The 19,661-nt window shown below is 27.5% G+C and overlaps 3 protein-coding genes across 11 annotated transcripts in view; 1 reads left to right on the top strand and 2 right to left on the bottom strand.

Annotated features, from left to right (window-relative positions):
- Positions 1-314: 314 nt before the first annotated feature.
- On the bottom strand, positions 315-3,419 carry LOC118063826 (uncharacterized). 6 transcript variants are annotated; one of them, XR_004689987.1, is made up of 5 exons: positions 3,001-3,419; positions 2,666-2,923; positions 2,477-2,587; positions 918-1,044; positions 315-593 (listed from the first exon to the last, which is right to left on the bottom strand). XR_004689987.1 is itself a non-coding variant. In XM_035078014.1 (4 exons), exons 1-4 carry the CDS (start codon positions 3,346-3,348, stop codon positions 1,027-1,029), a joined length of 735 nt encoding a protein of 244 aa, XP_034933905.1. In that variant the 5' UTR covers positions 3,349-3,419; the 3' UTR covers positions 745-1,026. The 6 variants fall into 6 exon arrangements, 3 of the variants coding, with proteins under 3 accessions (XP_034933905.1, XP_034933917.1, XP_034933892.1); XR_004689988.1 differs by lacking the exons at positions 315-593; positions 918-1,044 and adding exons at positions 1,805-1,938; positions 2,009-2,108; XM_035078014.1 differs by lacking the exon at positions 315-593 and having other exon boundaries at positions 745-1,044.
- A 733-nt stretch (positions 3,420-4,152) lies between these two features.
- Positions 4,153-7,182, top strand: GCS2beta (glucosidase 2 subunit beta). Its single transcript, XM_035077987.1, has 3 exons — positions 4,153-4,187; positions 4,311-5,210; positions 5,288-7,182. The coding sequence occupies exons 2-3, from the start codon at positions 4,328-4,330 to the stop codon at positions 5,950-5,952; spliced, it is 1,548 nt and encodes a 515-aa protein (XP_034933878.1). The 5' UTR covers positions 4,153-4,187; positions 4,311-4,327; the 3' UTR covers positions 5,953-7,182.
- Positions 7,183-8,484: 1,302 nt separating this feature from the next.
- The window catches only part of LOC118063803 (dentin sialophosphoprotein-like), a 56,903-nt gene continuing 45,726 nt past the window's right edge, over positions 8,485-19,661 (bottom strand). For 3 of the 4 annotated variants that reach the window (XM_035077954.1, XM_035077960.1, XM_035077965.1), the window contains 3 exons: positions 12,072-12,135; positions 10,074-11,542; positions 8,485-8,919 (listed from right to left, as the gene is read on the bottom strand). In XM_035077954.1, the coding sequence (XP_034933845.1) occupies positions 8,512-8,919; positions 10,074-11,542; positions 12,072-12,135 (1,941 nt within the window). In that variant the 3' untranslated portion in view covers positions 8,485-8,511. Of the gene's footprint in view, positions 8,920-10,073; positions 11,543-12,071; positions 12,136-13,856; positions 14,841-19,661 lie in introns of those variants that run through there. The other variant, XM_035077974.1, reaches the window with a different exon arrangement.

Below are 19,661 nucleotides of genomic sequence, written 5' to 3'. Positions count from 1 at the left end.
AATGTTAAAATTATCATGTATTTTATCGTACGATTTGACACACACCAAGGTACTTAAGACGAGTAGTGGTGGGAGTGAGGTAAATTATTAAATACATTAAATTTTTTTAAATGAAACACTTTATTATTTATTCTCTTTACATATGATACATCATACATATAAGTGATAATATACAATATGACACTCATAAAACAGAACTTCAGTAAAAAAATGATAAAATAGGTCATTGATACACTTGAATATATGTATTGGCATTGGTAATCACTGAATATTTTTTACTAATTCGTTTCAGAGGGTAAACAAAAAAGCTCACGTGCTCCAACGCAACAAGTACGAGCAGGAAGGGTGAAATTCAGAGGTAGAACCAGCAAGTGTTAGGACTCAGTCGCGCATACGCATCTCCTATAAATTCATTTAGAGGGAAAATACCCCACTACTAATTCCTTTCCACTGTTGCATTTTACAGGATACAAAGTTTTACATAAACCCTTGCGAAAAGAAACTCAGGATCTCTGTCTTCAAAACTTGTTCTCGTTTCTTGAGTGAAAAGTTTTATTAATACTTCTTTTCTTGATAATTGCAATTATTTTTTACTAGTCAAATAAATGAGAGTTTAATAAATTAGTATTTTATTTAAATTAAATGTTTATTAGGTGAAAAATATTTTTTTATGTCAATTGTAATTGTTAAATAAATAAATTATAAAATTATTAGAAAAGAAATTAAATAGTTGTGCTTTAATTGATTGAATAACTTTAAAATAATACAGTAGTTAAATCTATCGAGGCTACATTTGAAGATTTATTCAAAAGTTAATCATTGCTGAGAAGCATCAGCAGACTGTCATCATTGATATAAGTTACCTATCTTGGAACATAGTGAGTAGTACACCAATAAATATTTTTGAGTGTAAGTACCTGCTATCTGCTTGGTTACAATAATACAATGTATTAGAATCACGTATCTTATTGGGTACATTTATTCCCAAGGAAATATATCTTGATCTGATGCTTGATCAGAGAACATCTATGCTTGTTTTGAGACCTACAACAATTAAAAATACAGATATTTTTCAAATATGACAATTGATATAAAATAATTCATTGCTAACAGTAATCATAAATAACAGGAAATATTTTTTAATCTAATGGTATTTTAATAAATCCTAAATATCCTTTCACAGCTAATCCAGAAGGATTTTTGCACACAATGTTTGAGGAAGAAATCGAGCATATTAAGCGAGAAATTGAAGGGCTAAAACAAGAGATTCAATACCTGAAAATTCAAGTGGGAGTGAGCAGTGATGAAACTTTACAAAAAACCAGGGAAGAAGATGAAATAGCTGATGCATGTGAGAAGATAGGTGAACCTGTTCGTCCAAAATCTTCAGGGATTATAGATGTGTTTCGAACGAACAGATACTTGCAAAAAAAAGCAAAGAAAGTTGAATTTAAGAAACCAGCTATTCCATCATCATTAAACAGTCGATGGGCTTTAATTCATAATCAGTATACAAATAGAATTAAAGTAGTTAAATTAAAAAAATAAACTACTTTACTATTTATTCTACTTATTTATGATATATCTACTATCATTGATGGTAATAAATCATCTATATCTTTCATAAAACAAATTTTAAATTTAAATATTTTTTTAAATAAAAATTACATTGAATACTATCTCTAAGTTTAAATTAAGGTTTACACAATATGTGAACAATTATTTTTTGTGTTATACAGATAAATTATTGTATAACATATTATTTTACTTAGAGAGCTGTTATGTATAATTGATATACTCAGCAGGCATCGTTTCATATACTGTCCATTCTTAATTCGATTGTTTAAGAGTATATGTTGATGGCTCATCATTGTACAAGACTAGGTCTTCCGGCAGTTCACCATGTTTACCATGGGAAGCTGGATATGCTGAAAAAGTCTATATCAACATAATGATAACACATATCTATTTTACTGCTTTAAAAATTAAAGATCTTGATAACAATTACCTAAAGATGTTATATAGTTATCAATCAATGTTTAAACTAGATTAATCTACGATAATTGTATTACCAAAGTTTTTTATCCATGTATTGAATTCTATATCACCTATAAAAATTGTCTTAATTGAAATTCGAATCAAAGGACTCAATCACCCTTTATACAAAAATACCCTTTAATTCTTTGATCTGTTCAAACGTGTCTGTTTTGGAGTTAAATGTATTTTTTTAAATTGATTCTTCAGTTGCGTTTGACAACGTTTCAAAAAATAAAGTATTCAATTAATCAAAAAAATATTTATAGATGGTAATATTTAAAAAAAAGAGTGATTTCACTTTTATCTAGTTAATAATATGTCTATTAATATAATAAAATTTATGAATAAATTGTAAATCCATTAACGAATTCCCTTTCCTAAGTCTATCCCAACATTTTCAAGTTCAAGGATTCTCTATAATATTTCTGATTGTATTTACATGACGATATATATTGACAACTGGACCACCTTCTTTACATCCAAATCGAGTGTAACCAATTAAAACTCCATTTGAATCAATCATTGGTGCTCCTTCTGATATTTTGTATACCTAGAATAAAAAGAGATTTAATATATAAAAACATCAGTGTTAAATATTCCACCTTATAGCATATAAAAAAAATATTACTCGATCAATTCCATCATCTTTAGTACTATGTGACTTCTTAGGATACTTTGTTCTTCCACAAAATTCATCATCTTTTTTTTCTCCACACTCCTTTGGGTAATAGTGTACCACCATCAACTTTCGATTAACGAAAAACTTGAAATCATTTGAACATTTACCAGTCCATCCCGAAACAATAGCATTCTTTTTTGTATGCACATCTTGAGTGGGCAATTGAGCTACTTGAACTTGCTCATTCAATTTGATTGTATGATTGAGCTAATTCAGAAAATTAAGATAATTTGGGTAAATATTTGTTTAATAAATTGTTGTTGAAGTAAATAAATATCTCTTACCAATACTATTGATAGATCATATGTGAAATCATTTATTTGAGATATATTTACAAACTGTTGATACCAATCATATCCTCGTACAGTATTTCCAGCTCCAATTTTCAATTTCGTTGACTTTGAATTCCAATCAGTCAAACATTCCTTTCTAACTAGAACATGTTTTTCACTTATTATTACACCAACACAAATAGTCACATAACCATTCACTATAGCCACTAAATTCTTAGGAATAGGATTGATTATTGAAAAAGTGTAATAAGTTTCTGCAAAAGTGTGCAGTACTCCTACACAAAAAGCATAAATTAGTAAAGAATTTATGAACATTGGTTCTAAAGTAAATTTTTTCATCAACCAAACAAGTAGTTTCTGTGAGAATGATTCTATTTTAATAAAAATTGGTATATTTGTGCATATTTTGATGATAATTAATAATGATGACAATCCAGATGATTGTTGAAAATATTTCAATGGATTGTTAATGCTTTGTAGAGGTTAAATGTGTTATAACAATTGAACAATGATTATGTATATTTAATTCAACTAAAAAACAAATTATCTATTTATAATTCGTCAATTTCATCATTATTTATGTCATTAAATAATTATGTCAATTACTTGAAATAAAGACTCATTCAATTCTTGACAAGAAAAATTGATTTCAACATTTCTTAGCACATATACACCTTATTTTATCAATTCATTTGTTTATTTATATATTTTTTAATATTAAACATGTCTCTAAAACAGAAAAAACTATAAAAAATAATTATTTTCACCTATTTATAGTTTTTGTTTGAAAAAAGATAGATAACTGTAATGTTTACGAACCATTACTCGATAGAATAGGTTAACTTGTTTCTCTCAGTCGGTAAGACAAACTTCTAGGTTATCTTCTTCAAACCAAAAAAAAATCTCCTAGAAGTTTATGAATGACGTGGATTTTCGTGAATGAATTTATAAAAATGCTCTCTTATTTTACAATTTCATCAATTATTATTTATAATACTATTTTTTATATTTATTTATTGATATAATTTTAGAACAAACTGTGATAAAAATTTATTTGAATATTTTATTTGATAAATATTACTAGGGAATTATAATTTTTCTAGGGATTTTAGCTCTAAGCAATGATACTCAGGCAGGGTACCTGAGGAGGTTTCGCAAACGCTTGAGAGTGTATGATTGTGAGTCGTTTACTTGAGTTATCTTTAATAAAAAATAATATTATTGATAAGAAAGTATTAGTTAATAAACTTAACATTAGATCTTATTAGATCTAGTTATAATAATTGTGATTTTTTTGTTAGAAATTCATTCTACAACCATGATGAACTATTTGTTGTTTTTTGGAGTGTCGTCAATAGTGCTATCGTTTGATTTAAGCCACGTAACCGGCACCCAAGTACTTCGCCTTCGAGGTGTATCACTGCCCAAAAGTCCTCTATATAACCCTGAAAAAGACTTTGAATGTTTAGATGGTAGTCGTAGAATAACTTTTAATAAAGTTAATGATGATTATTGCGATTGTGGAGATGGTAGTGATGAACCGGGCACAGCGGCTTGCTATAATGGCTTCTTTTTCTGCGAAAACACTGGGTTTAGGTCCATATACATCCCATCTAGCCGAGTGAATGATGGAATATGTGATTGTTGTGATGCTAGTGATGAATATGCATCGGGTGTGTCATGTATTGACAATTGCTATGAGCTTGGTAGAGAAGCTAGAGCTGAAGCGGAAAAGGCTGCAGAGTTAGCACGAGAAGGTAGCAAAATTAAACTGGAGATGTCTCAACAAGGCCAAAAATTGAGAACAGATAATGTTGAGAAATTATCTCAATTAAAAGCTGAATACTTGGAGGCAGAGCGAGTGAAAAAAGAAAAAGAAGTGATTAAAACTCAAGCGGAAGAAAGGGAAAGTGCTGCTTTAGAAAAATATAAACCTGAACCAGAACCAATTCCAGAAGAGACTGAAAAACCTGAAGGTAAGGAAATTGAAGCTGAAGAATACTTTAAGAAGCTTGATTCTGATGAGAGTAAAAGTGTAACAATCCAAGAACTCCAAACAAGAATAATATTTGATCGAGATGGTAATGGAGTAATTACTGAAGAAGAAGCAATGTACTTTTTAGGACAAGATGAAGTTAATTTAGATGAATTTATCGAAAAATCTTGGATCAAGATTAAACCTTTCATGATGAAAGAACAAGGTAATTATATTAAATATAAGTATGCAATGTAATATTTTGTACTTACAGATTAATTGTAAATTTTCGTTTATTTTCAGGATTATTTAGACCACCAACTGGCGAAGAAGATGCTGAAGAACTTCATGAAGATATGGAAGAAGAACATGGTGAAGAAGATGAACATGAGTTGGAAGAAGAAGAAGGTGATCATTCAGAAGCTCATGAAGAACCAGAAAAACCTGAAGAGCCAGCAATTCAGTATGATGAAGAGACTCAGGCTATTATTAACGAAGCAAATGAAGCAAGAAATCAATATCAAGAAGTAGAAAAAGTAGTTATGGACTTACAAAATCAAATAAGATCAATAGAGGCCAAAGTTGATCGAGATTATGGTCCAGGAGAAGTCTTTGCTACTCTTGATGGTACATGTTATCAATATACGGATCTGGAATACGTTTATTCCATGTGTATGTTCGGTCGAGCTTCTCAGAGTGCAAAATCAGGAGGTAGTGAAGTAAGTCTTGGTCACTGGAGTGAATGGATTGGTCCTGAACATAATAAATATTCAAGGATGAAGTTCGATAAGGGGCTTACTTGTTGGAATGGACCTGCACGTTCGACTGTTGTTGATCTACGATGTGGAACAGAAAATAAACTGGTTTCAGTTTCAGAACCAAGCCGGTGTGAATATGCAATGATATTTACAACACCTGCACTTTGTACTACAGATTCAGATTCTAGTAGTGTGCATGATGAATTGTAAAAAACGAATTATGTTAAATAGTATGAATATTACATGGACACAAATTAAAAACAATCATAAATAATTAATTGTGTAATTCATGAATCAAGTAATTCATGAATTATACTATTTCTGTGTCACCAATTTGTATGGGATGCGTTTACATTTCTGGGGTGTGATTTTTCATGGATTATCATTTTTTAAAAAATGTTCTTACTTTTCTTGTAAACCTTATTTACAATTAGAACATGCAAGGCAGTGCCTAGTTTTATTAATTATTATTGTGCGTAATCTTTTTGAGATAACTTTATGTTAAAAGTTTACCAATACGTAAAAAATGGATTTGATGTTGTTGAATTATTATTGTCAATCCATTTTTTATTATATCAAACATACTTCATATAAAAGTTATATGTGCATTTAAATAAAATATAACAAATTCGAATTACGTAGCCAATCAATTTTTCACAAAGATTAAGAAAATTATTAATTTGTTGCATAAGTAGTAATAGAATGAATGGACTATACAAATTATTGGTTTACCAATAAAATACATAGATAAAATTATAAAAATCTATAAACGAAGCAATATTGATTAATAATTATAATTTGATTTGTATAAAATTATTATTAAAAAGACTTGCAACAATTTAATATTTAAATAAAAAAAAATACGGTGGTTAAAGGCCATAAAATATTCTCGGATCACTGTTACATTCCTCTTTTCTGTATAAGTAATGAATTATCAAGAAAAATAAATGTATAAAAATAGAATAGTAATGTTTCATGTAAGTTTAAGCAGATCATATAAAATTTCAATTAGATAAAAATCGTAAATAATAGTTTTCACCATTTTATATATCATAAATAAAAATTCTAAATTATTTTTATCAAATACTAAAACAACAAAATATGCTAAAATATTTTTTCAACTCCGTTTTTAAATAAATATAATTACAAACATGAAATTTTTTTATTAAATAACTTATTTAAAACATGTCTGTTATAATGATCATGTGATAAAGTGCATGTAGTGATGATGATAACTTGTGACCAAATCGTGCAATCAGTGATCCAATTATTCCGAGGATACAACTTGTTAAAAACCTGATACATTTTGTGAATTTTAAACCGATAAAGAACATGTTAAAATTAAGTTAAATATTTTGTAACTTTTTAAAAAAGAATATTGAAGCGCATTTGCGTTCAATTTGCAGGTTTAAAAAAATAAATTACATTTTGTCAAATTAATATATGACAGCAATGGCGATTTTATTTACAACATTTATTCATAAACATTTATTATTTATTAATATTCATATATTTATTAATAATATTTATATAATTTTTCAATTATTTTATAAGTCTATATATCTTTAGCTTTCCAATCAACTATATTTATTTAAAAACTTTTACGTATATTAATCAATTCATGTTTGTCATTAGGTAACTACCGATTTTGATATTTCATTATTTTCCAGGATACATTTAGTCAATTTTTAGGTCCATTTAAGGCACTTGAGACTCATGTAATCATTTTAATTATTTTATTAATGTCCCAAATGTTCGCCTCAAATGAGTCTAAGCATTGGATTGATGCAAATTAAATACCTTTCGAATATTAATTATTCCAATAAAAAGATCACACTTTAATTCATCATTAATTTTAATACTTTTTGATGGCTAAAAAAATATATAGGCACCACATTAGAAATTTAACATTACTTAAGTATTTTTTTATTTAAAATTTATGCTAATGTTTTTTTTTTTTTTCAATTCTGTCTAATGGTTTTTAAAATCATAATCGATTCACTTTGACATCAATCCAGTTATTTTTTTTTTTACAATTTTGCATTCTATAAACTTGTAAATGGGATTTGAGCCTCTAATCTTTGGCCCTAATAAATTAGGTAACCAGGGGCAATATTATTTTTTATACTCTATTATAAATGAATTAATAATTTTAATATAACTATTGAATATGTAAATTCTACTTTTATTTATTTACAATCAGAAATACTTTTCTATATTATTTAAACTTCTCCACTACAATATCATACAAACACACTGATTTAAGTATGTAAATATTCTCTCAGAAGAGAAAAAAATTTAGTCTTATATAATAGATCTTTAAGAAAAACTGGAAAAATTCTTATCAACACACTAAAGTGAAATGAAATAATTAATTTACATGAATAAAATAAAATATCATTGTTAATATGTGCTCAGCACATTTAAGCTCTTGAATAATAATGAAAAAACCATAACATTATCAGTATTGATATTATATAAATTATGTACGTCGTTAGAGCAATAATGTTCAATTAATTAATTAATTACTTCAATTATTGTAGGCAAGTATTTTCTTCTTATTTATTTGCAACTATAATTGCATCAGTATGATTATAGTAATCTCTAAAGATATAAAATAATGATAATAATAAATGTTGAGTAGTATGATATAGTCATGAAGTAGAAGATTGATTGTTATTAAGTTACTGATTAGTACAACTGTGAAAAACACCAATGAAATATTTATTTATCACAATGGTTTTTTATTATATATATATATATATATATTCATTTTCCGAGTTTTTCAAACATGATAAGTTTTTCTTTAAAGCTTTTTGTGTCTGTTGACACTTCAGATATGTTTCCATTTAACATATTTTGTAATTCTTCATTATTTTTTGTCGTAAGTAAATTATTAAATAATAATTTATTGTCTTCCTGTTTAACCACAGGAGATGATGGCGGTGATGTGAGTTTATTCGGAAATGGTACTGAGTTCCGTTGATTATTATTACCGTTGTCTGTCATACGGCTGACTATTGAAAGAAGCTGATGGATGTCGATATTTTCCTTTGAGTCTGAACTTTGACGCCAATAAGATTTATTATCTGTGAACGAAAGAGGCCTGGAATTCTCTACTCCATCAGCGGTTTCTCTGTCATGCTTCATATCCATTGGCTTTGATGACCATGAATCCTATTAGCAATAAAAAAAAAAATGCCATTAGATATTTTTTAATATTTAATTTTTTTCTAGCTCTAAATCAGTACTCATTTATAAACATTTATTTATCCCCATAAGAATTAATGTAAAATAATTAGATAAAATTAATTAACTATGTATATATTGATTAATAAATCAATGTACTTGTTTACTTATGATTAATGATTTATAAATTTAATTTGATTAATTATTGTATCACTTTTTCAAGTGTTAGCAACACTTAAAGACGTACAAAACAGTGCTAAAAAATTTGAAATCGACTTCTTTTGTCATTACGTTGTTTGAATATTAAAAAATGAAGTACTGATTTTTTCGTGTAATGAATTTTAATTAAACCAACTCGATTATATATATTTTATTTTGATAACTTTCTAAATCTCAATCAAAAAGACAAGTTCAATTTTATCAATAAATTAATTTTTTCAAGTGTGAAAGGTCAACTATGATTCAATAAAATTTTTATTATAATTTTTACTTATAATAATTAGTCATATAAATCAAATTAATTATGCAGGTTTATCAAACTTGTATCTGTCTAAAACTGATTTGTCAAAATCAATACCCATGATCAAATTATTACCTAACCGATAGTCTTCCTTTCGAAACTTTATTATACATAAGAAACCTACAAATCTATGGAACATAATATTAGGCAGTAAAAGGTATTATTGCGAATAATAATTCTTCATTCAATGTAACATAAATCGATATTAATAATATATATTATATTCTTATATAAATTACTACCTCCTGACTTTGATAACAATTGTCTTTGATTATCATTTATCTGAATGATTTTGAGATTTATGAATTGTATATTGTTATTATATAATTCCATGACATTATTTATGTAATAACAAAATTATTTTCACCATAAAAAATGTGGAATGTTACTATTGAAATCTATGTATGAAGCAATTTTTCCTACTTAGATGATAAAGCCTTTCTAGAGCAATTTATTTTAAAGATAAACAGCAGGAAAGTGGTCTAAGTAAAACCATGTAATATCCTTATTATATAAGTTTTAAGATTTATATATATTAAGAATAAACGGTATTATTAGTTTATAACTATTTTGTTAGGAAAAATAGAGAAAACTCGTTTAGATAAACATTTATATAACTTACATGTTTATCGTGTCTTTCACCAAAGCTACTTGACATATCTTCATCCCTGGTGTCTTGCTCTAGGTCTTTCTCAAGACTATCAAGAGTTTCGGTGCTGTCGGAAGACTTATTTCGTTTCTCCGAGTCAATAGTGTCAGTACTACCAAGTTCTGAGCTTTCAGAAGATTTCTGTAAACGTGGTGGTTTCCTCATCAACACTGGTCTCCTTTCATCCTCGTGATAACTATCACGTTGAAATACATCAACAATACTTGAACTTGGTACTCTCTTTGGTGGTTTACGAACTCTACGATTTTCAATTTTGTCATCAAGCTCCAGATTGTCTGAACTTTCTGAAGAAACAGTTCTTTTATAACTTTTCCAACTAGGTTTAGTAAAATCATTTGATCTATGAGTCTCTGCGGCTTGAATACTGTTTGCCATGCTTTCGAAATTTTCAGAAGACTTAGAAATAATATTATTATTCATCTTCGACTGGTGTTTCATACGCGAAAGGTGAACGTCAGATGCACTGCTCAATTTATGCAACTCTAGAGGTTTCTCTAAGGCTTCGAAATTTTCTGATGACATAGACATTACTTTCAGACTTCTTCTTGGGCGAATTTCGAAACTACTGCGCCTGCGCTCTATCGAATCATCGCTCTCGAGGGTTTGTATTGCTTCTAGACTATCAGATGATTTTGAAACATTTGGAAACTTGGAAACTGGATGTAGAAGTCTTCTAGCAACCGGACGTGGCTCGTCTCGTTCTGTCAAGGTGTCGAAAGCATCAGTTGACTTGGATATAACATTAGAAAACCTTCTAGGCATTGGTTTCACTTCCATCTGCTCTGATAATTTATCAAAGCCATCACTAGATTTAGACATCAAATTTTGCAACCTTCCAAATGTTGGTACTTTCTCGTCTTCAATCAATTTATCGAATCCTTCTGTTGATTTTGAAAATGAATTATCCAGGCTGTCTGGTGACTTTGATAGTCTACTGGTTGATGATCTTTTCTTCGGAATTTTGAGCTCAAGTTCATCATAAAGATTTGATGGCTTTGGAATACGATTTGAAGACTTTCTTGTGATTGATTTAGATTCACGACTATCATCTGTATCTGTATGATCTAATGTTCCTCTTGTTGACCCTATGTCTAAACTATCTGGTGACAAAGAAGCTAAACTTGAAGGTTTCTTTGGCAATTTTGCTTCAAGTTCTTCAAAAATATCAGAGTTTCTTGATAACCGGCTGGAAGATTTCCGGAGTATTGAAATACTCTTTGTATCGATTGGTGTACTTTCGTTGCTTGTTGATATTGGCTCTAGACTATCCAAAACGTCAGAACCTTCTGATATCGTTGTGATCGTTGAACAAGACATACTGGTGTTCGTTGCTGTACGTCGTGGTGGTCGTCGGTTTTTCGGTCGAACCGATATACGGTGATGAGCAGCAGTATGATTTAAACTAGCTATCTCCAACTCCGCTATAAATAAAAAATGTATGAAATTATTATTTACTTGAAAGTAAAACAAACTTTGTGTTTGAAGTTAAATAATTAAGAAAATATCTATTTAACTGTGAAATTTGTTTAAGCTTCATTGAAGATCTATTAGACAATAATCTAAAAATGAGTAATACTCAAAAAAAAAAAACGTGTTTTAGTCACCCTCAGAATGACGTTTATGAATGAGTCAGCTATGTTGAAGGGGTTAATACCTTCTCTCTAGAACTTGAGATGTCTCTCCAAGATATTTAACACCACTTAGAAATGAAAAGGTGCTCTTATCTTATAAAAATTATCATATAAAAATTATAAAAGCTTCTAAAACATTTTTTTAATTCGATTAATTAATAATAAATGAACTTAATAAATTTCCTCTTTATTTTTTTTAATAATAAAGAATTAGATTAAAAAAAATTACTTGTCAGACTTGAAAGAAAATTAAATTTATTCTTTAGTCGATAGTGATGATGAATGTTTGATAATAATTGATAAGAAATCTTATACATACGTAATTCCTCTTTTGGCACTTTATTAATCCTCTCATTTTCATCCTGTTGTAATGTCCGTGTTACCTGAAAAAAGGAAATAAAAATAATTACCCATTAGATTCACCTGATGATTTCAATAATCTACAGAAATAAAAATAATGGCAATGTGGTTGTTTATTAATTTTATTAAACACGGAAAGATGAACATCGTTTCGTTAGTTTCTCCATACTAAGTTACATCAGAGCTTAGACTTGTTTGAGCGCTCGAGTGCTCGTGAGTTTCTTTTTTTCCCTTCTATTTCGCATTCGTCTTGTTGAGTATTACAGTTTAAGCCAAATTCGTTCATTGCTTCTATCATTTCCTTGTCTTATTTATTTTTAATTATACATTTTGCTGATAATATCCGGTTGTATTATCTAAAATACGATATCTTATAATGTTGCAGTTTTATTACAAATACATAAATCAGCTGCCAGGTTTTGATATTTCTCTTATTTTAATTACATGTTGATAAAGTTGTAATTAATTAGACTGTTATTATGAAACTTAGAGTCAAAGTCTTTTTGTTAATTACATGATTCATATTATGCTTAATATTTAACATCATTATTTAAAAAGAGAAAATTTTTTTCTTATATTTTTTTTTTAATTTTATTATTTTCTTTCATATTTTATAGTAGTAAAGCAAATTCCTAGAGAAATGAAAATTAGGTTTATAACACTCAATAATTATATTAACATGAAAATAATTAAAATATTTTAATTTTATTTTTATTATGAAATATTAATTTTTTATTTCTCATTAATAATTCAATTGATGATTAATTCTCTTTAAAGTTGTCATTTCAATTTATACAAATTAGATTATTGTTAATTCTTAATATTTATTACCACTCTAAAAAATTAGTTACCGCTAAATGGATATAATATAATTATTTTCGTAATATCCGACACCAAAAGTAGAACATATAAATAATAATAACTAAGAAAAGTAATTGAAAGAAAGAGTTATGATTGCATGCTCAACTAACCTCAAATAACCTCAAAATTTTTGCTCCTCAAACTGTGCAATTTTTATTGGTTTTTTTCATGTAAAAAATATTTATGAATATTCAGAATAGTGTTATACACATCGGAAAATAAGGATTGATGGGTTTAGTGCAATAATCATCGTAGAATAAATAATTTTTCAGGGAAGGACTCACGATAAGTGCACCCGCCATGACACTACGGAATTCACTGAATAATTACTTATTCTACAATAATAATCGCACTTACACTATCAATCTTTGTTTTCTGATGTATATACCACTTTTCTGAATATTTGTAAATATTATTCACATGAAAAAAACTAATAAAAATTGCACAGTTTGACAAGAAAAATTTGAGGTTATAGTCGGACATTTGAGGTTATAGCCGGACTGAGCAGAGTTTCCGATGTGCTTTTGTACGCTTGCGCAGTAAAACGTGGTAGAGGGGATAAGAAATTAGTGGTGGGGAGCTTGAAAGCATTGAAACAATTGAAAAACTTTTAAAGCCCAGCCTTAAAGTGAGCATTTAATTTTCTCTTATAATTCACAAAATCAGTCAGCTAAAGACCTTAATAACTATTACTCTTCATGCTTAATGATATATATTAGACAAGACGTGGGCTAAACAGGGCAAACCTGTATCATGTCTAGGTTCAGTCAATATTTAACCATGATCTCAATAAGAACCGGTTGTAAATAAATCTTCGTATGTTGGAAACCAATTTCAATAAGATCAAATATATTAAAAAGCAATCAATGATGGTTTTTATTACCTCAACTCGATCCTTCTGCTCTTCTGGTATCCTCTGCCTCAATTCAGACTTTCGTGACCTAGATACAAGGAATGGTTTCCTTTCCTCATCTATAATCCTTTCAATATCTATTTTTCCAACACACGAGGTGGTACGTTCAATCTTAGTCTCCAATTTTCTACCATCATTACTTCCCCAAACACCAATGATTATTTTACCAGCTTTTGGTGTTAAAAAGTCATCTTGGATCCGGCTTTTATAACCAGTATTATTATCAACAACATTGATATTCGTATCATGCTTCTCAATACCTTCAACTTTTTTATCTTCTGGATAAATATCAATCTTAGGAGTAACATTAGTTTCAATTTTTTTCGAATCTTGGTCATTATTATTACAACCATAAACGCCAATAGTAATTTTAGCTGGCAAACTAACTGGTCTTATTCTCACATTTTCACGATTTCTATCAATTAAACGACGTCGTTCAACTGGATTTAAATTCAATTGCTCAATTATAGCACGAATATTAGTTGAAATATTAGTCTCTCTATGTGACACAACCATGATGCTGTTGATGATGATAATTAAGATAAAGATAAAGCTATATCTTTAATCTCATCAGAACAGTTTAACAACTTTCACTTGAGTTCACTTGATCTCTTGAATACACTCTCAGCTCTTCTACTATCAACTGTATTAACAAAACGACTAGACTATCTTATTTACCCACAATATTTAAAGCTTCTTCTTTGGACTCTCCTCGACCTAGCTTACTATTTCTATCGTTTCTCACGCAACCTTCAACCTCAGTCAAGATTAAACTATTCACTATCTTCCCTTTTGCAGTCGTTCTCGACCGATTTCGCACGCTCAGTAGCTGATAGAAAACACGGAAACTACATTTAAACATATAATGTAGGAACAATTGTCAATATTTGAATTCCAACACTTGAATAACTTGTTAGCTTTATGATGATTTTTATTTTGTAGATTATGTAATGGTGTCTTACATATTATCCTGTCCTTTTGATATTTCTGTAATAAGTCATTGAAAGATTTAAGATGATAGATTCGTATCAATACAATAAATGAATGATGGATTTTTATCTTTTGTTATTCTCATCAAGGTGCGTCAATTCTGGGCCAATGAACAACCCACATATTCGCCTACTCTAGAATCTTCGTCGCGCCTTTTGCCTTTTATGTTCTATTGATATTTTCTGCAAGGTGTGTCCTACAATATTTAAGAAAAAAAAAAAGTTTCCCACCTGCTATTCAGGTGTAAGAAAACTTTTTTCTTTTTTCATCATCATCATTATCTACATTAATGTTTTCATTGCACATGCAAGAATTGAAATCTTAGACTCTTGGTATGTTTACATGTACATATTTATACTTTCTTTAAATGGACTTGGTGTGTAGTTGTAGACAATTTATGCTGTGTAATTGGGTACAAATATTCCGATGAATACTTGATATATTGAAATTAATTTTAATTTTTTTTGTTTCAATACTAGTATTTTAGAATGTTAACTTGAGATATTTTCACTAAGAGTTGGAGTAATAAATTTTATCATTGAAAAAAAGATTTTCCGTTTTTTAATTAATCTTAAATAGAAATTTTCAATTTTAAAACTTTCTTAAAAATATTTTATCTTTAAAACACCGGAAAAAGTTAATAAAAATGTTAATACAATGATCTAAAAAAAATTTTCATAAAGTCTAATTAACTATTTCCTTAATCAACTTTCTCAGTAAAATGGATGAACAATAAATAATTATATCAAACTAAAGTCTTTTAAATTATTCAAAATCCTACTTTTAATACTGAAATATTTAATTAATAATAAAAAAATATAAATTCAAGTTCAATAATTGTTTCAACAATCTTCAACCTACTTAGAAATATTCTCATCATCATTATTTAGTGATGCTTTATTTTAATGAAATTATTATGCTAAAAGTATTCTCATCAGTTCTTAACAATAAAAATAATCATAACAAAATATTAATCAACATTAAAAATTATAAAAAAAATAAATAAAATAATTGCAAAATCTAAGACTCAATAAAAGTTGATCACACGTATTACTAATCCCCTATTACTCACTAAATGAAGTAAAACTTGAAACTAGAGTACAATTCGTTATTCCAAGGCATTTCTATTCTGATAACAAGTGGAGATAATACACCCGTGCTCGTCAGGCGTGAAGCAGAAGTGAATATACTTGAATAATATTAAGTTCCACCTTTATTTCATTTGACCACTTATTTTATGAATAAAGCATTTAATAAAACGTAACACAGTCGTTCTAATTTTACTTAACTTTCAATTTTTAAATAGAGAATTTAATATCATTTGAAATTGAGATCAGAAAGCTAGTATAGTTTCTTGATAAACCTATGACATTTAAGACTTGTATTTACTCTACTGCAATGTTGCTTTGATTCAAAACACAAATGGTTGAAGATAAATGTATTATTGGATAACAGAATAATTGAAATTAATAATAAATTATCTGTGACTGACTAACAATAAAGTTCCTTAATTTATGCTCATATTATATTATCACTCATCAACATCATAACAAGAATTATGATGAAATTCATGTTAAATTTACTGTATATCAAACAAAAAAAAAATTTTTAATTCATATAAATAGCAACAATAATATTAACAAATATTTTCATCATCAAAGTGCATTGAAATTATGCAATTTATTTATTAAAATTAATTTATTAAAAATAAGCTATGGAGAAGGTCTTTTCCCTGCTACTATCATAAATACCAGTCTCTTATTCATAAAAAGAATAGCGTGGGTACAATTTTTTTGCTACCATGATAAATTTCTACCTTAGAGTTATATCTAACTACTGTTAAATATAATTTATAGAGTATTGAAGCTTCTAGAGTTATATTTAATGCACTATTTGTCTGCTAGAATATCAGTACATTGTTTTGAAGAATGTGTTGGTGTTATTGGTTCAGCTAGCATAATATGACAATGTGAATGATATTATTTATCAACAAATCTAATCAAAATAATTAACATAATAATGGTATATGATAGACATATCATAGGTAGTAAAGTCAGTGTACCCATTGTGACCATGGCCGAATAAATAATCTTACTATCATTAAGCTATTTTTTAAATTATTATTCTGATTATTTAACTAGTGTCAACCATTAACAGAGCGAAACACTATGTTGTGATAAAACCTAATGTTAACTCACTTTAAAATATTATTTGAGTTATATTTAATGTGTCTGAGGCTACAAAATAATTCATTTAATCAATTACACATCTTTCATGTTGGACTTTAGACTCTAATTGTTGAAGAAAATATTTATATATGCATTTTTAATAATTAGACTTTACTATCAATTGTTTAAGTAGAATAAAACTGTTTTTTTTTTTAGAAATTCCAAGTCATCCATTGATAATTATTCTTCCCTCTGTTTTATGTTACCTAAGAGTTAACGACTTTTAAGTTGGATAGGTCATATCTGTAATTTTTTCAAAGTTCATGCTGATTTTCACTTATGAAACAAGACAAAAGCTGTTGCTAACTTGACAAATCTATTAGTTACACTGCATTGAGTAATGGAGAAATGATAATGGTCATACTAATTAGTATTCACTTTTAGCTTTAAAAAAAAGTGGAGATGAATTGATACATCAAGAATACAATGAGTCAGCTTTGTTATGAAATGTGTAAGCAATTAAATAATTTTGATGAATTAAGATAATTATATATCAGATGCCAATTAGAGTTCTTTTTTTTAAAATGTTTGAAATTTTTTAAATTTCAAAATATTGCCAATGAATTACTATACTTGAAAGGATCAACCCACCAACATTCTTCCTAGCTTGATTGAATCATAAATCTAATCAATAAAATTCACGTGTCAATCCAATTAAAGTTTTACCAGTTTAAAAAAAAAAAAAAACTTTTAATAAGATTTCTTTAAATAGCCACTTATTAATGAACCATGAAGTGTTTTTTACTAATTTATTTATCAACAAGAATCTAATTAGAGTAATATTTGGTGTTATATTTAAAAATCATTGAAGCTGAAGATTATTGATTGATATTTGATCATCATAACACTGAACCAAGTGAGTTAGAAATACAAATTGTTCTATAATTAAAGTATTAACAATGCTGATAGTAATATAACAATATCAAGCATCTTGATGTTGATTAGTCACGCAATAGCTGTCACGTTTCGTTGTCTAGGTAATATTGATCAAACTCTTTTTACTTAAACTTTGCTGCTAATGCATTTATAAGATTACTGGAAAGATAATGACAGAAATGGAATCTGATTTAGATATAGTTAACTCTGAATCTATCTTTTAGCGTGTTGCTAGCTCGTTACATGGTGGTTGGTCTCGTGTAAAATAACTGAGTAATCACTTTGGAAGTATTTTCTAAGACTCTATCATGCTTGAAAGCTCGACAATGATGATATGACATCAGACATTATCATTCAGCATTCATCTGTGAATTGGATGGAGTTGAATACCTTTAGATGTGTTCATAAAAATTTTTGATTGATGGAGAAAATAAGTTGAAAGCATTTAAATACTCATTTGAATAGATAAAAGTAATTGCTATTTTTGTGTTTTGTTTTACATTTAGATTTTCTATCAATAAATTGCTTGCAAAATAAACATGAAAGAGATGTAAATATTTATTTTACACTTTCATGGCTTCAGTCTATATTTACTCTAGATGATAAGTTTTTTTTTCTTTTATTTTTGCTCTTTAAATTTTTCAAAAATCTGGACAAATATAATTTATGAATAATTAAAGAGTAATTAAGTAAATGATTAATTTATTGTACATTTTTTTTTTTTTTTAGGTCATTAAGTTTAATGAAAAAGCAATTTTAATAAATTGAGGGAATGACTTGGTGAGTAACCTAATAAGATATTAATCAATTCCAGTCATTATTTAGATTATTGAAAATAACTCATAAATTATTATAAGTATTATTGTTTGTTTTATGAAGCATTGGAATAAATTATCCTGCTAATTTGGTCATTTGATAAATAATTCAGGGGGTTTTTTGTTTTTATTAACACCAGGTGTTTGTAGAAAATATTTTCTACCTCAAAGTATTTCTGATGTAACTAATTTTTTATAATAAGATTATTTATTATTATTAACTCAATAAAAGTAATGTTAAAGAAAAATTTATATTCTATTATTCTTTATTCCAAGTCACAGTTGTTAAAAAGTGATTACTAACATTACTGACATATTTTTCATTTAATCAGTTTATGTGCTGTCATTTTTATTTAACTATCATTAAAAGTATATTTATTGAAAAAGCCTTCTCATGTAAAGAAACTTAACAAGTAGAAATTATTGTTCAAATACATTTCATCTACTTGATCATAGAAAATAATATTCAATATTAATTTTTAATTTTCTAAAAAAAAAAAAAAAGATAGTAAAAACAAACCTGTCATTTACGAATAATTAAACTATCAATGCTTGTTTTTTTTACCTCTTAATTTCTTTTGTTCATTATTCATTTTATTTCTTTTAAATAATAAAATTTTTTTTCAATTAATTACTTTTAATAAACTCAATGTTATTATTTTTTGCTATTCTCTTTCAACAACAATCTTTATTCAAAAGACATTTAAAATGATAATTCTGTAATTTTTTAGACACAATACATGGCTGTTGCTCATGAACTCACTTTCTTTCAAAAGATACAATTGTAAATCACACTCTATATGTGTAGAATGCATGTCCTGTTATAATGACATTAATTCTTTAAAGATTTTAATTATGACTATTAT

This window comes from Chelonus insularis, unplaced genomic scaffold, assembly GCF_013357705.1.
Source record: "Chelonus insularis isolate UGA/USDA-ARS -01 unplaced genomic scaffold, ASM1335770v1 contig_116_pilon, whole genome shotgun sequence".
In the NCBI taxonomy this organism is placed as follows: Eukaryota; Metazoa; Arthropoda; class Insecta; order Hymenoptera; family Braconidae; genus Chelonus; species Chelonus insularis.
The sequence above is the reverse complement of the archived record's forward strand: the minus strand, read 5'-3'. Positions and strand labels throughout refer to the sequence as shown.